Source organism: Elaeis guineensis, chromosome 11, assembly GCF_000442705.2.
Source record: "Elaeis guineensis isolate ETL-2024a chromosome 11, EG11, whole genome shotgun sequence".
Taxonomy (NCBI): domain Eukaryota; kingdom Viridiplantae; phylum Streptophyta; class Magnoliopsida; order Arecales; family Arecaceae; genus Elaeis; species Elaeis guineensis.
In genome coordinates, this window is record NC_026003.2 from 51891484 (window position 1) to 51909491 (window position 18008).

The 18008-nt window shown below is 37.6% G+C and overlaps 1 protein-coding gene across 6 annotated transcripts in view; it reads right to left on the reverse strand.

The window, feature by feature from the left end:
* Positions 1-974: 974 nt before the first annotated feature.
* Positions 975-18008, reverse strand: part of LOC105035370 (uncharacterized) — an 89363-nt gene continuing 72329 nt past the window's right edge. For 4 of the 6 annotated variants that reach the window (XM_010910918.3, XM_029261934.2, XM_010910916.3 and 1 more), the window contains 5 exons: positions 10413-10777; positions 5911-6004; positions 5309-5500; positions 3061-3182; positions 1183-1366 (listed from right to left, as the gene is read on the reverse strand). In XM_010910918.3, coding sequence (XP_010909220.2) covers positions 3084-3182; positions 5309-5500; positions 5911-6004; positions 10413-10777 — 750 coding nt within the window. In that variant the 3' untranslated portion in view covers positions 1183-1366; positions 3061-3083. Of the gene's footprint in view, positions 1367-3060; positions 3183-5308; positions 5501-5910; positions 6005-8001; positions 8240-10412; positions 10778-18008 lie in introns of those variants that run through there. The other 2 variants (XM_073245423.1, XM_073245425.1) reach the window with 2 other exon arrangements.

Below are 18008 nucleotides of genomic sequence, written 5' to 3' on the forward strand. Positions count from 1 at the left end.
TTGAGGACGAATAAAGGACAACTCATGTTAGGATTAGCTGATAAAATCCCCACTTAAGTATTGTCCTTCTCAGGATGTGCGTAGAGCCTCGATACATAAATCTCGAAGCTACCAATCAATACCATAACCTAACCAAGAGTAACTTCAATGTAAAACAGGGTTTCTACCAATATAAATGACTAAAAAAACTTGTAGACGGTTCTCAAAAATCTTCATACCATTTTGCCCCGTTAGAAGCAATACATTTTTCCCAGCTTCAGGGCATAACGCCAAAAAATGAAAAGTACTCGTCAACTCGAAAAAGTCGGCAGTCTTGTAAAGCCAAATTTCATTTCTTGAAGTTCTTCAGCCATTCCGGGAGACTATTTAAATATGATGTGACAAGCACAAACCAAACTGTACCATTGCCGTTAATATATTTCACTTTTATCAACCATTCTAGTGATCTAAATCTGATACATGATTTAACCCCTGAAGAGTCTCTTTCAAAAAATCCCTAGACGAATATAAAGCATCGGTTTAAACCAGTGGAATTGTTAGAATAATGATACGAAGACCCAAGAAGGCTAGATCACAAATTGGTAGTGATCAAGCAGCCGGAATTCATACACGAGACATTTCAAAATAGTCAGTCGTCACATAGTTTCTCTTCCCGAACGTGTATTGGAACACTAAACACTGTTACAAAGAAGAGTAACTTTGATCTCTTCATTAGTAAATAAAACTGAGCTCAGTCCAATAGACTAGACGAGATGGGTCCAATATAAAGCAATACAAAGGTAAGGGTATAGTGCATCTCAAAGGCAAACCGTGTAAAAGAAAGCATCTCAAAATTTACAGCTTGAATTTATACAAGAGAGCACCATGGAGCACCCCCAAATAGGACTAAGCTCATCAAAATTCTTTTGCAACTTCACAAGCTTGGACAAACAAGAAGCATCTACGAGCTATTTATTTTAAAGGAATTACATCCATCATCTGCCTGTTTTGAAACCTTCATTCACAACTAGGTAACTTTCAACATCATCTCTAATCTCTTTTAAGAGATTTGAACAATCTGTTGTCAAGCCATACCCTTGTTCGCTCCTGGTGCCCCAGTGCCTCTATGATTGAAGCTTCCAAGTTGTTCAGCTTGAAAGATTTTCCACAGGCCAAGGCCTGCAACCAAGCCTACTTCTAGAATGTCAGAATTGCAATTATAATTATTAAAGAATAATGAGCTTCATCCAAGGGCTTTCCAATATTTACATAAAAAATCAGTTTGGTTGCAACCAGCAAGCACACTGAAGGATGATTATACTAGGTATGATACATTCAAGAAGCAGGTTCTCCATTGCAAGCTGGACATCTCTAGCTCCACAAGCAACTACACAAACAGCAGATATGAGCAATATCAAGAATGTCAGCTGTGAAAACAAGTTAGGCAGCAAGGCATGGACCTCCTGATAACATATTCAAAAACCACATGATTCAGGGATCGATATACCATGTGCTGGTGGTATGCCAACCTTGCATATGCATGGGTGCATATCATGCCGAGACATGCCATTGGTTGGCACATAACACTGGCACCACAGCATGCCAAGTACTGGCATGCCACTAATACCGTGCCAATACCATGTGGCAATAACGCTGGCATGGTAAGTATCATGCAGCACCATGCTGAATGGCAGGCAGGTCCATGTCTAATTCACAAATCTAGGGCATGTTCGGATACCTCATCACCATGTTCATGAAATATTTTTGGTGCACACAAGAATTGCTAAGCAAATAAATGGAAGAGGTGGAAAGTTATTGATGATGGTGATTGTTTTCCTGAACTAGGGCTTTTGGGTACCATATTATTAGGGTTGCAAATGGGCCAAGTTGGATCAAGGTATGCTTGACCCTATAACCCAACTCGATTTCATGTATGGGTCATGATATTGGACCTGGACCAAATCCAATAGATGAAAATATTTTAGATCTAGCAAGCCATTCAGAACAGGTTGGGCTTACGTATGACCCAAACCCAAACCAAAATATTCGGGTTTGGATCAGGTACGCTTCAAGTTCAAGTCTATTTTTGTTTACAAACAATATTTCGTGAAGAAAATTTTGTTTTTCTCGATCAAATTGAACCTCAACGGCCACCACATTGTTTGCTAACATGGTCAAAACTTCATGAATTAATATTTATCTAGAGCTGCAAGCTACTTCAAGAGGTTAACAACCTCAATAGCTGGCCTTTCTTAATGTAGTGAAATTAGTGTAAACACTTTTCTCTTAATTAAGGAAAAACATAAATGACTTGGAATACTTTCATCGGGTTAATTCAAATCAGGTTAGGTCAGGTCAAAATTTATGAAATCTAGACCAATGGGTCTAATATTTCAAATTGGCCCGGTCTTGAAGAGTGGGTTGGGTTGGGTCAGATCGAGTTAAAGTTTATGGAAAGGGTCTAATAAATTCAGAGCCAACCCCAGAATATGGAACTGGTATAGTATTTAAATATGATCGTCCAACAGGTATTTAAGATCATGTTGCATCTGCTCTAACCTTGTTAGGTCAAATTACAAGTCAAGCCAACCCATTTGCAACCTTATATATTATTCCCTAATATGACGAAAGAATTATGAAAAATCTCGAGGCATATTTGGTTGGAAAAATTGGGCTCTAGAATGGAAATGGAAATGAGAGACTTCTATTCCAACTATTTGGTTGAGGGAAGTCCCATTCCCATTCCGATTCTAGAAGGAAATGAGAATGGAATGGAAATGCCCCAAGTCCCCAAAATCCAATCCCTACTCTCTCCTAGTATTCAAACCTTATTCTGATTCCAACTCTAATCACGAACCAAACGCATTGAGGTATATGGCCACCATTCCAATCTATTCCAATTCCGATTGCAAACCAAATGCCCCCATAGAGGACAAGGAACTCTAGCCTCCCACATTATTTCTAAGTACCTCTTTCCATGTTTTCTCCATACTTGCCCACTTGTAGGAGAAATATCCAATAGATTAGACATTGTTAGCCAAAATGGCTCTGACAATGACAGCAGATCTGAAAGGCACTAACCTTTCTGAAACTGATGTCTGTAATCATCTGGGCTGCACTACTCTGTAATTGAGCACCAAATCTTCAGGCTTCTTCCATATGTAAGCTCTGACTGTGGCCAAACTCATTTCCGGTGACAAGACCTGCATCACATGTGACTGCATTAAAACTAGAGTTGGGGGGGGTGTTGGTGCGGAATAATATCTATGATGGCGAACAGAGAATATAAACCCACAATTCTTTCTTTTAAAAACAAAAGAAGAAGAATTTAAACCTGCACCTTCACAACAGATTTTTGAGAGGAGGAATGAGACCAGTGGCACTTAATTACCCAGGTCCAGATTTTTTGGGGATAGACTACCCAAGAAGCAAACCCAGCACCTCAGGTAGCTAACCAGATGGGTCTAACCATTGGGGCAAGCCCCAGTTCACAAAACCAATTCACATCATATAGTACTAAATTCAACTGTTCTTTACACTCTTTTTTCCTCGAATCTGCAGCATGTTTATGTTCTAGCTTTTTTCAGAATGAATGATCAACAAACTTCAAAACCATATCCCAAATTCCCAATGTTAAAAGAACAAACTATGTTGGTGCGTTCTCCAAATGCCTTAATGGGTAATTATATATAAAACATGATATGGTTATGCTTATGATTCCTTATGCTAACTCGACATAAACAACATAACCATAACATAAAATAGAAATCAAACATGTGAAATGACAATGAATGAAGGGCAAAAAAAAAAAATTCAACACAGGAGAACAAACTATAGGTACTGCAACCATCGGTATCAGAAGCACCTAAGAGTTACTATTAGAGCCCAAAACAGATCCAGTACAGATACAAAATCAGATAGCAGTCATATTTATATATGTGACAAACAGATATGGTTACAGTACCAATGAATCGAATATCAATCATATCCATATTCTATCAAAATAAATGCAGATATGATTCATATATTAGTTACACAAGTATGGAAGCAGGCTATAGTTAATTGTGAACTGCAACCTTAGTATCATCTTTACTAGTGTCATTATATTTTCATCAATGGTAGATTCTTCATCAGGAATCAATATGCAAAATTACAGATTCCCATAAAAGTCAAAAACTGAATATATTTTCACCAATGTAATCCCAATTTTCTCATGCATTGATGTCATCCCTGGAACTTTTATGAAAATCTAAGTCTGTATTGTTGTTTCAGAGCAAAAATTACATCTATTTGATTCTTAAAAACAAGTTACATAGCATCGAATTCTTCACATACTAAAAATTGAACTTCTAAGAACATAACTTGCTGAATCAACTTATCCCGGACAGCATTCACAAAATCTCAAAAAAGTCAACAACAATCAAGGCCATGCACATCAACTTCATGCAAGTAGACAACTTTTGTGCCTAAGTTCTCCATCTTGAGTTCCCTTCTTTCTGACACTCATACAGAACTTTCAGAACCCCACCCCAGATGCGGGGTGGGGGAGGGGGTGTGGGAAAATCTAGCATCCTCTTTTCAATTCTTTTACAAAAAAATTTCTTGTTTTTGCACACGACCAAAAGTGCTCTTATAAATCATTTAATAATACAGGTAATACTATTGCTCATAACCAACTTCAAGTCCAGCCCCCCTTACCTCATTTTCCTCTCCCTTGACATTAATATAACAGCCGTGCTCTTTCGGGAAGAACATTTTGCTGTTGTACTCTTTTTCCCACACCTTCATCCTCACAGGTGGCAAGGAATAGACAGAAAGGACAGAAGAGTGGAAGGAATCACTCTCCTACTGATCAAGGTCGAGGTGGATTCAAGGAAAGCATTCAGACCTTTGGAAAAAGGTTAGAGAAAAGCATGGGTGGAAGCCAGAGTTAAGGAGGCCGTGGATGGAAGTCAGAGATGATATGGGTGGAAACCTAGGGCAGAGGGAAGAAGTTGAGATGCAGAAGAGGAAAAGTCAAGATCTCGCTAGACATATAGATTGTATTGTTGTTTAATATTCTAACAAACTATGTTCTTAAGAAGATATCTTGATCTAGACCAGGAAAGACCCTTAGATTTAGTTTATGCATTCTATTTGCAGTGTTGTTTGCTGATAAAATAATAAGCATTACGCCTGTGGCCAAAGATCCCACAGTTCAATTTTAATATAGAGAAGCCTCAAGAAGCCACTTACTATCATGTTTGCAGCAAATCATCTCATGACTTTCAGTTCTAGAACAGAAAAGGAATCCTTAAGATTTCATTCTGGACAGTTTCTTTAAACTTGCCTGATTATTGCACAAGATCTCTATAGATGGTTTTAGCTTTTGCCATGGTTTTATCCCTGCCCGTAAGGAGCCATCTGCAATCAATGAAAGCTGTGACTGTCCAGAACTCAATCCCAAGCCAAATGATCCATCAGAACTACCACCATCAATTGGTTTGTCAAGAACCATTTTCTCGATCACATAGTTTATCACCTACAGAGTAAAGAAAAGGCACCTGTCAATCACAAAACTAAGAAATATACAGGAAGTTAATATGCAAAATTAACCTATTGGAAAGTTGCAGGAAAGGGGTTCTCCAAGAAGGGGGAAAAGAAATAAAGAGCAAATTAAGTAATATGCTCATATTTTACAACAATGAGAAGCTGATAGTGTGCATGAAACAAACACAAGAATTACAAATCCTTTTAAATCCACTATAAACTATTGCTAAGATATTTATACTCTTGATTGAAAATGTTTACATAATCCAGTTTCAGACAATTAATTTTTCCGAACAAGTTTGGAGTAGGAAATTACGAAGGATAGATAACTTGGGCAACAGATCTTATAAGAATTGTAGTCAACATGGGTGTTAACAACCAAGAAAACCAACTGATACTTACTTTGTGTATCCGCAATATCCGCGGAGCACTCAATTTCCCTTGTGTGTGGATCTGCACATTTGAACCTTCACAGGGTTGCAAATAAAAGCTACACCTGCAGTGGAGAAAAATCATCAAGAAGCTGATAGCATTGTTGCTGAAGAGTCCAAGTCAAGACAACACCAGCAAAAACAGTTCAATGTAACCTTTGTTTTATTTCTTGTTCTTGGTAATTGGATGATACATTTAATGAAGATTATTATCATTAACTCCAACAATGTAAAGCAAAATTCATAACCAAAAATCTCAAGTGAGACCAAAAAGTTAAAAAGAAAGGGCAACCTAGAATGTAGAATCATGGAGGCTAAAACCAAACAATACTACTTAATAACCAAAATAAGTGCATATGGGACTAAGGAACTAGGAGTGCAAATAAGTCGAGCTGCTTACAAACTACTTGAGCTCGACTTGAGTCTAAGCTCGACTCAACTCCGTTATTATCAAGCTCGAGTAGTAGGATACTCAGCTCGAAAACTTGCGAGCCTTACTCAAATTTATATATATATATTTATTAACACTTTTTATTTATAATACTAGCAAACTAAGGCTCGATTTTGAGCTCAAACTCAAAGCTCGACTCGACTCCATTATTATCAAGCTCGAGTAGTAGGATACTCAGCTCGAAAACTTGCGAGCCTTACTCAAATTTATATATATATATATATTTATTAACACTTTTTATTTATTATACTAGCAAACTAAGGCTCGATTTTGAGCTCAAACTCAAGTATGGCTCGGTTGATATTCGAGTCTAGTCAAGTAGATCTCGAGTTGTCTGTCTTTCATCAAGCCAAACTCAAGCTTGGGATTTGAAGTCTCAATCGATCTCGAGCCAAGTTTTGAGTCCGACTATTTTGAGTTGAGTCAAGCTCGAGCTTCCAACTACTCAACTCAGCTCAATTCGATTGCACCCCTATAAAAAACTAACCAGAGGCTATAAAGCTAGAAATGCACCAATGACTTGAGATTATATAAAAGGTTCCTTTACATTTTTCTGAAAAACTTATATCTTTCATAACATATTGTAAGATATCTATCTTGTAGAGTGTCTACTAATCAAATTAAGTGCCTCCCAGATTAAGGAAACTTGAAATTGGATATAACAAGATGTTATAAAAGGATGAGATAGATCAAGCTGCACATATAAATGTAAAATTAGATTCTTAAACACTTTGATGTGAAGTAGTTTAGATGTAGTAAATCAGGTCCAATGGCTCAGATCATCGATGTAGGGCACTCAACATTGAGACATGACCGGATCTAAGTGGAGACGAGTGTAACCAAGACCAATTCTCCCTCTTTCTCTCTCTCTCTCTACATACATACATATATAAATAGATACATACGTACATAATACATATATATAAATATATATATATATATATATATATATATATATATTAATTACATCATACTAGTCTTGAAAAATAAATAACTAGGCATCACTTCTCTCTCTCTCAAAAAAGAAACATATCTACAGCAATCATAATAAACAGGGGAAGGTTTAGGCAGTCAATAGTGAAGAATGAAAGTAGTAAAAAGCATGGAAGATTGGGATGGAGAAATGAAGACCAGATGCAGTTTTTGTGGGTGAATTTGGCATGCAAAGCATGCGAGCATGTTGGTATTAGTGTCCTAAACAACAAGTGATGTACATAGATGGTCTGCGATTGTACTATACTTAGGCAAAAGAGAACGGTGCTTAGGTGGATGTGAAGGCACATAATAGTTAGATAACATTCAAAGAGTTATTAGAAATCAATAAGTTTATAAAAATAAACTAAAAATAAAACAAAAAATAGGGTATCATGATTAATAATTTTATAAAATGATGTTAGCTGAAAAAAATGCTCAATAATATAATCATAATGTCATAAGCAACTCTGCAAAATGATAAATAAACAAGATAGAGGGTAGACATAACTTGTCAAAAATTAGTGACATTTTAAACTGCAATTGCTAAGTTGTCAAGGCACTAGTGAGACAATGGAGACCCACCTAATATCCCAACCTGGCCCACATAACCCCTGCCCTCCACCTCCCCAACAAGGACAGCTCAAAACCAAAACACACACTCCAAAAAGAAAAACTTGCCAAAGCTGGCTAGGCCTGTCAAGTCTCTTAGGCACATATAAGGTGGTCGTGCCGCATCTAGGAACCACCTAGGAGACTGAGCATAGAAAGTAGACCAGCAGGCCAACCAAGGTTTATCCCAGGATAGGTAAAGCAGTCAATTCCATCCCATCGAGGACTTTTTGCAATCGAACCTTCACAATGGTGCAAATAATACCTATGCCAAAGGTAGGAAAAGAAACATCATAAAGTTGACAACATTACCATCACAACTAAAGCACCAAATTCAAATTATACCAGGCAAGGAGACCCTTAGACATACTTCTAATGAAAATTATAATTTCCATCCATGTCAAGTGAATAGCCATTAACAAACTGAAATTAAAAAGGAAATAAAAAGTTAGAAAAAGGACCCTATGATCAAGTTCAATGTTGAATTATAGAGGATAATCCAAACATAGGGTTTTTAGAATGATCAACAATAATTTATCGTATGACATACTATGAAAAACCAATTGACCGGTCTGGATATGTGGGTGTGTTACCGTGTCAGCATGTTTTGGATAGAAGGGTGAGGTCAAACCTGCTAACAACAAGAACTAAGCCCCTAAATCTAATATACTATTTGTAAATTGTAAAAGAACTCTCCCCTTATCTTTGTTTATATAAATATTTTAACAGATTTATCATGTTAAGCACCTGAATGTGAACATATCAATACATAATGTTGTACTATATTTTTCAAACAACAGTCTACAACATGCTTCTTTCCCGTGCCAGGAAACATCAGTATATCAATCAGGAGTAACTAGGAAGAATCTTTCAGTAAAGGCGTAGAATGGTAGGAAACTAATACGTGTAAGATTGGGAAAGAAAGAGTAAGCAAGTTAACAGAGATGAACTAGGACTATAAAGGCATTGGGTAGAGAAATGAGGTCCAAACCAATTTCTACTTTCTGAAAGGCATTTATGATGTTTATATTCTAAATCAATTCAATTGTCACCTTGAACTCTTCATACAATGATTTTTCACTCCTGATATCAGAGGGACAAAAGCAATCTATTTGATAACATTGCCAGCCCGTTGTGTGCACATTAAGCATTTATGTAAATTAGGCAACAGTAAAGAATTAGATCAGATAATAATTGCATATTGGGAGTATGTAGACCAAATAAAAACAATGCAATGAAAAAAATAGGTGGCAGACAAATTCCTTCAGAAGATGTCATGTTTTAAACAAGCATGCTCAATATGTCAAACTTTTGATATGAGCCCTAAATGCAGGGTGGCACCCATGCATGACCAATGCTGGCACCAGCATGTCACAGCATGGCACAGTTGGAACAGGCCAGCACTAATATCACGATATTGCAAGCATCATTAGTACTTTGAAATTCTGATGAGTGAAAACGCTTTTTGAAAACTTTCTGCATCTATGACATAAAGGCATCATAAATATTTAATTTACAGTTAGCTATGCCATGATGACCACATCTTTAAGCATCTTTTCATGTTGATACAATAGAAAAGCAAAAGCTAACAAAACATATGAATACATTCAGCATTCACAATTTTCAAATTGTTCCCCTCACACTCTTAGTTATCTAAGAATGTTAGTAAGACAATATTTAAGAAGATCAGAAATGGCAGTTACAACCTTTTTAATAACAAATAATCATAATCCAAAATATCCCAGGAAGTTACACACCACAGGAGTGGTAAATCCCTTCTCTAGGAAAACAGCACAAAAGAGCAGAATGGAATGCAAGGAAAACAAAGTAATCTATGATAACAACTAAAAATGATTTAGAAAAAAGAAAAAAGAAAAGCATCGCAAGCAGAAGACTAGTGCAACAAAGGCCAGGCTGCAAGACTTATCCAAACAGACAGAGATGGCTACTAAGCTACCAAGTCAGTCAGCCACACCATTATGATTCGAACATTAAGCTATTAGAAAATAGATACAGCAATACCATCTAGTTTCCTATTATTTTTGAGGAATAGATGTTTCCATACAGATACTTATGCCACTTAAAAAATTATCACATGCTCAGTATATCAAATTTTAGAAGTCTTCCCCAATCTCCACTTCCTCATGACGTTAAATGCAATCTGAAATAAACAAAGCGAATAACAAAAGCAAGGTGTTAAAATGATGTGAAAGTGCTTTTTTCTAAATTCCTTTGCCAGTAAATTTTCTAAACCATTGCCATTTGCTAGTTAAACAAGTTTGCAGTCATACTTTCAAGAAAAATCAAGAATAGTAGATCATATTAGACAACTAGAGATTGTACATACATGGGAATAAACATATGAAAGGATGTGTAAGGTAAATAACTAAATAAATAACATGTTGCAGGCAAACAAATGCAGGAGAGTCAGGAATTACTTTGTATTTTCTCTTTGAGGTAATCGACCATTCAAGACACAATCTATACACCACCATGGAAGATCCTTCTCATCTTCTGTCCCATCTAAATCAGTAATTTTCTTTCTCCAAGGACCTCCATGGGAACCCTCTGTAATAATTGAAGGAGATGAGGATGTTGAAAACTCAAAAGAAGGGAGAACCATGGCAGTAGGGTTCTCAGCTCCATCATCAACCTCAACTCTCGAATGGGAGAGATTTCTAACAGAGACATCCTTCCCTAATGGAACATCACCATTAGATGAAGCCTGTGATCCAGACCTCTGTTTCCTCTTAGCCAACCAATGAGCCAATAAACCACGAAGAGTCTCTTGGCCTACATTAATCTGAAATAATTTATGAAAAATAATTGAAAACTTTATCACTGACTAAACATAGAAAAGAATAAATTTAATATCTTCCAAAATATAGTCTCAACATTCCAGCAAAACATTGCTAACAAGTAAAGATGATAGTTCTGCTGTCCTTCCTCTTATACAGCATTTCCTGGAAAAGGTTCCAAAAAAATCTGGACAAGCAAATACTATAAAATATTGAATAAATAAATGGCATCAAGCATCTGCATCACCAGATCATCAAGACAATCTAGAGGAACATGAGCAACAATACAGTTGATTGTATCTAACAAAGACCAATGATCACCCAAGGTCTCCAAATAAAAATCTGAGATGGAAAACCTGCTAAGCTGACCAGCCATTGGTACTCAAAACATCAATTTCATTTTTTTAACTTTGCTATAAGGAAAACAAAAAATTCAAGTTCTCAGATACTTAACCTCAATCTTCTTTGACACAAAACAGCTAAGATGAAGCGTAAGCACTTGCATCAATGTGCTGCTTGACAAGGCACTTGAAAAGTTTGGTACCTAGTGTCAAACTTTGCAGTTACTAAAGCACATTACTGCATCGAGGGAGTGCCAAGGAATGTCATGTCATCATGACCACCATCCGAAAGTCAGCACTTCAAAATTCCTAAGAATTGAAGTGTCCTTGGATCACCAATCATTTGAAAAGTCATGGAATACCATCTTTGTGTGTTAAATATTTTTTAAGTGACAATATTAATAGCAAGAGTTAAATAGGCAGTATTGTAATCATTGAGACCTAAGAACAATAATCAATTATGTGGAATGTCTGTATGACTTCTTTATGTAATCCAATTATGCTGGTAGTCACAACGGCAACCTTATCCCATTACCTATATCTAATGATACAAAATGAATTTTTCCATCTAAGGCATTCTGATGATTTCCTGGATGTAATATGCATATATTTATATGTTTCCTAATGTGGTTAGCATGGCAATTCTATGTGGAGAGTGGTTTCATATGTTACGAGTGAAGTAAAAGGCTCAAGTGGCTTCACTGACAGAGATGTTTGTGAATGGCTCAAGCTCAGATTGGTTGACTTTTTCAAGCTTGTTGTATTGTAAAAACCCCAGCCCAGACCACCTTCAAGGCTTGCTTAAAAATCATTCGGACAACAAAAACATCAGTTCAACAACAGGCTTGTTCAAGTGGCTAACAAGCCAAGATTAAATATTCATGGTTGAACTCAACCTAGGGCTCATTCAACGATTCGAGTGACAAGCAACCCAGGCAAGAAAATTCATACCCAAGCTCAGAGTTCAACTCCAAAACCAACTGGCTCAAGTGCAAACCACGAAAGCATTATGCCTGAATATTCACGTTGAGCTAAGCTTAAGGTCAAGGCTTACTCAAGTGTCTAACCAGGCAAGCTAAAATATTCATAACAGAGTTTGAGTCAAGTTTGAATGCCCCTTCCAATAGACTAAGCTGAGCTCAAACGCCTAAAAGCTCGGTCAATTCAAATCATTTACATCCAAGGTTCACCATTTAAATACCAGAACCCTCGTACCGGTACCATTCTATTACAGTATCAATATGCCCAGTATGGGGATCAATTCATCGAGTGTTGGTATGCCCCTATACTGCATATGAATACGGTGTGGTACGGTCAATATGCACCAATATGGATCGGCAAACCTTGCTTGCTTCCATACTTTCCAATAACAAGACAAACCAGCTAGCAGAACCAACAATGTGGCACAGAGATTGTAGTAATATAAAATCATTTCCTAAGATTGCTAGTTACTAACATCTGCTGAAAGGGCAAGTTCAGCATGCCAATGTTATGAAATGCAGCAACGATAACTAGATAGGAACCATGGTCAAAAAATTGAGGATTCAAGTGAATCATTTGTTTTTCTCCAACAAGATGAAAAGACTTCCAGGAGATTTTCAGCAGAAAGCATGTATTGCCCACCGACACCAACCCTGTTGGTTCAAGGATAATGAAGAATGTAGGCTATCAAAGCAGTCTTTACAGCATTTTTTCTTTCTTCCATGAGGCTGTGATAACCCACCAAGTATTGATTAATGATGTTTCAAATATAAGATAAAGGGGTCATGATCCTTACTGAGTATCAAATTCTTTATTTTAATAATCAACAGAGGACAAGCCTTTACAATTATAAGTCAAATACATTAATTTAATCTAATTTATAAAAGTTCTAATTTCCTATATGCCTTCTTGTACACATCATATAGGCATGTGGATTATGATGTGCCAATATATAATAGAACTTGAATTGTAATGGGGAAAAAAAAACAGACATCACACAAGACATGGTACATACCGTTTCTAAGATCCACAGTTTATAGGCATTAAAGAGGAAAAAAGGAAATTAGATATATAGATGTAGATCCTTAGTTTAATGACTCAACAGTAAGATATACACAGAAATACTGATCTGGTTTTTACAAATGATAACAGTAAGTTTGAAGCAAATTGTTAGAAATTTAAATAAATCTAATATTAGGTTTCAGTCAACAGTATACATGAGGTAGTATAGAATTATCTAATGGTCCTACTTAAGAATGTCTTACCCAATCATCCTGCTATAGGAATATGACATTAACTTAAATCTAGAAATGCATCATTCATATGCAAATTTTAAGCCAAATATTGTCATCCATGAAGTGAGCAATATCATTCTATTCCATCCTTCTTAGATGTACTGCACAGTCAGCACAAATATCTCTCATTGTCATATCTGCTGCATTCAACTCATTCAGTCGGAACCTTTTTACTGCCCATCATCTTGAACCATAAAACAATGCACAGCCTCTATTTTACAACAGTTTTACTTAAGTCATTAGAATGAACTTATCAAATTACACCAATAAGCACCTCCTGCATCACCCATCCGCCTTAATTTATCTCTCCATTCCGTTGTATAAAAGATCCAAGATAAAGCGATTACAGCTTGGAGTTTCTTGGTCATTAATTTGGATTTGCCATTTCCATTGAAATTGCATTACGTATGCTCTATCTTTGCTCATTCAATATTCAGATCCCTATCCTTTAGGTCTTTCACCCACAATTCCGATTAGCATTTAATCTAATCTTATTTGTTCTATACTCCTTTGCAAAAAATATATGTGACAATACATCTTCCAGAATAATAGCACTAAGTTCATTTATAAATGTGTAAAGAAACCTGGACATGGTGCCAACCAGCGTTCGCCGAACCATCCCGAATCAAACAATTCACGGCACACCGAACCATACCAAATAGGATATACCGGCAAGATACCGGTCCAGTTCCGATGTACAAAACGGTACAACGGCCATTCGAAGGGAGGGAGAAGAAAGAGAGAAAGAGAAAGGGGGAAGAGAAAGAGAGGGAGATGAAGAGAGGGCCTTTGACGGCCATCGGACACTGTCGGAGACCATCCAAGTTCTTGCGGGGCTCAATAAGGATAGAGGGAGAGAAGAAGAGAGAGGGAAAGATGCTTACCGGCTCACCGAAGGCCCTCAAAGGCCTCCGAATAGATGGCAACACCCCATGACCTCTCCGACAGCCAGCAAGCTAGCACCGAGGGAGGCTGAGGGCGACCGAGGCCGGAGGAGGGCCTCCACCCTCCTCCAATTCAAAATAGGGGTTCGCCCCTATTTCACTCTTTTTTTTTGTTTTTTATCGAACGAAATCGACAATGCAGTCGCTGACTTCACCATATTTTCTTTTTTTTTAAATAATTTCAGTTGAAGTCAGCAAACATTGGAGAGATCACGACTACATCTCCGTCTATACAGAGGCTTTTAAGGACCTCCGATGACCTAGTAAGCATCTCCCCCTCTCTCTCCTTCCCTCCCTCCACCCTTACCAAGCTTAGCAAGAGCTTGGATGGCCTCCGACGGCCACTGGAGGCACTCTTCCTCTCCTTCTCCTTCTATCCCCTCCCTCTCTTCCTCTCTTTCTTCATCCTCTCCCCTTCTTTGCTTCGTCGGTTCGGCCCAACATGGATTGATACGGATCCATACCGAACCGTACCGCTGACCATCCAGCACGGGATCCAGCTCCAGTTCGACAGTCCTTGGTGCCAACAAGTGGTCCATTCCGACTATCACTAGAAATTCACCTATCCTACCATAACTACATTTACCCTTGTCTCTAGCCCAATATACATGTCAATATATAGGACCACCATTTATCCACTTCTTTCTTCTAACGCATAGCATCCAACGCATGGCATCATGATACAAGTCGTTGAAGGCCATGTCTCGGTTCTCTCTTTCTTAACTTCTTTTTCTAATATAAACAAAAAAATCACTCCATTGTAGGCATTTCTAGCATATTTCAATTTTTTCCGAGTTTACCGTCTGTCTCAACTCTTTTTTCTATTATCCTAATCCATAAATTCATGGTGTGGCTAACAAATAAAATATCATAAGTACATATCCTTGATAGTCGATGCAATGATGCACATTGATTTATTTTAGGCGTGCATCATGATTCTTCTCCTCTAGCCATTAGGCATATTTCTAATTTTCATCAAATCTGTAAGGTTGTAAGCTAACCAACAAAAGGGACCAACTACCTGCAATTATCCATATTCAATTGCCATTTCATCCAAGAACAATATTTTGCATTATTTTTTTAAATTTTCGCAATCAAATATTTGAATTGAATGAAGAAATACCTGGCTGCTAGATAAATTGATGATTACTGAAAGTATATCAATAAAAATATTAATTTATACCAAGGTATGCTGAACCGGTACCATCGGACGTTTCGGCCGGCCGATGGTACGGTTCGGTATGGTTTCATACCGTACCGAACCGACGATCCGAACCAGAAGAAAAAAGAGAGAAATAGAGAGAAATAGAGAGAGAGAGAGGAAGAAAAAAAAAGAGGGAGGGGAAGGAGCCGGCGGGGCCGCCAGATGGCCTCCGACTGGCCATCGTGGCCGTCGGAGGGCGCAGTCCACGCGTGCGGCGCCACAGGCGTGAAACAGGGGCATCGCCCCTATTTCACAATTTTTTTAAAAAAATATGGTTTTAAGTGAAGCCGACAAATGATTTGCCGGCTTCACGATTTTTGTTTTTTTTTAAAAAATTCTTAAGTCGGCAACCCAGTTGCCGACTTCATAAGTTTAAAACAAAAAAAAAATCGAAACAGACGTCGTCTGTTTCGAAAAAGAAGGGGGCGCAGCCGTGGAGGGGCTCCGCCCGCTCGACTGCCCTTAGACCGTTGGCGTCGGCTCGCCGGCCACCGGAAGCCTCGCAACGAAGGCACTGTCCGTCCGGTAGGTTCTCCGTCCCCCCTCCAAGCGCTCTCTCTCTTTTTTGCTCTCTTAAAAGCCCTATCGGACGATACGGAGCTCGGAAGCCCTCCGACGATCATAACCGGCCTCCGACGGATCCCACCTCCCTCCCTCCCCTCTCTCTCTCTCTCACTTTCCGTTCTTTTTTCTTCGGTACCGTCGGTGTACCGATTTTACCGGCCAAATCATGCCGGTTCTCCGTTGGTCCGGTACGAGATGGGGTGTACCACCGGTTCGACACAGTATGGCAAACCTTGATTTATACAATAATTTATATTTATTCTTTAAGAATTGATGCTTTTATTTATCTTTTGCAGAAAATACAGTCACCGATAAAAAAGAGCCCGATTTGTAGGTTAAAATGGAAAAAATTTGGAACATATCGAACTTAAAACGGATCTAGAATCAAGACCCAAAGGCAAGCTGAAAATGGGCTCAAAATCAATTCAAACCGACTCGAACCTAACCCAATTAAACCGCACAGTGCATGATGGACCGACCGGTCGGTCCATGGAATCAGGGTCGCGATCCACAAAAAATTTCATGGTCCACAGTCGTGGTTCATGGAGCAGACGGCTGAGTTTCGCACTGATCGACGGCTGGGATTGATTTTTGCACATGATCGGACGGTCCATAATACGCTATCCCATATCCAGCAGTGGTGGCCCACATCAACTGCGCGATTCGACGGCTCCAAGCAATCCTGAGCGAGATCGGACAGCTATGGTTGGTTGCCAATGGGAGAACTAAACAGAGGATTTATTTTTGGCGCCACTCGACGGTCCAGAGTCGATTTGATGCAAGATCGGACGGATGATATCAAATCCGACTTTGATAAGGCGCTGGGCGATGATTTTTGATGAGATCTGGAGCACCCAAACACGATCCGACAGCCAGGAAGCTGTGACGTGGGTTGGACATGATTTTGACATGATTTGGGACTCCGTTTTCCACCAAAATTTGGAAAAAAATCCATCTATAAAAGGGGAGTCCGAGAACAGTAGAAAGAGGCAAAAAAATAGTAGAAAAAATATAAAAAAATAGAAAAAAATAAGAAAGATGTAAGGATCCGAGGAGAGAAGTCAGTTCACTCCACGGAGTACGAAGGAAAAAGTTGTCAACCATCTTTCCGACGAAGCTACATCGATCAACTTCAGATCTTTGTTATAGTTTTATTTTATTATTCTTTTTAAATTCTTTATAATTGAATTTCAATTTTAATTAATACAAAATTTATTTTATTGTATTGTTAAATTTCTGCTTTTTATTTTTATTGCAAGTAGATGCTAAGATCTAGATAATAGATCTTAGTACTAAGTTATTTTCACTCTTTAAATTCCTGCTCTTTATTTTTATTACAAGTAGAAGCTAAGATTTAGATAGTAGATCTTAGTACCAAATTTATTTTTCACACTTTTAATTTTTGTTTTTTCATTTAAATTATTTTTTCAAAATCTTTTTTCTTTTTATAAAAATCAAAGTTATCAAATCAAAACACTACCTTCTCTGTGGATTCGACTCAACTCATCACTTTCTACGTATTTTTAATTTTTAAAAAAATTAAAATTAATTTGATAATCACGGTGTCCTAACGACAACATCGCGAGCTATCAATTTTTGGCGTCATTGTTGGAGAAGGCACCAATTTTAACATTTGATTTCTTTGATTTTTTTTGTAAATATAGCTTACTAATTTTTTTATTCTTTTTTGCAGAAAAAAAATCAAAAAAAGAGATAGAAAGCTTACAATTTTATTTGAGATCAATCCTAACCCTAAACTTTTTTTAAGTATTATTTACTTTTTTTTAATTAATTTAAAAATAAGCCACTTGAACCTAATAAAAACTTCATGACAAGAGTAGAAACCCTAATTGCTTAGAGCATGCATCATTTTGATTTATTTTTTTTGATGATTGCTGGAGACAAAG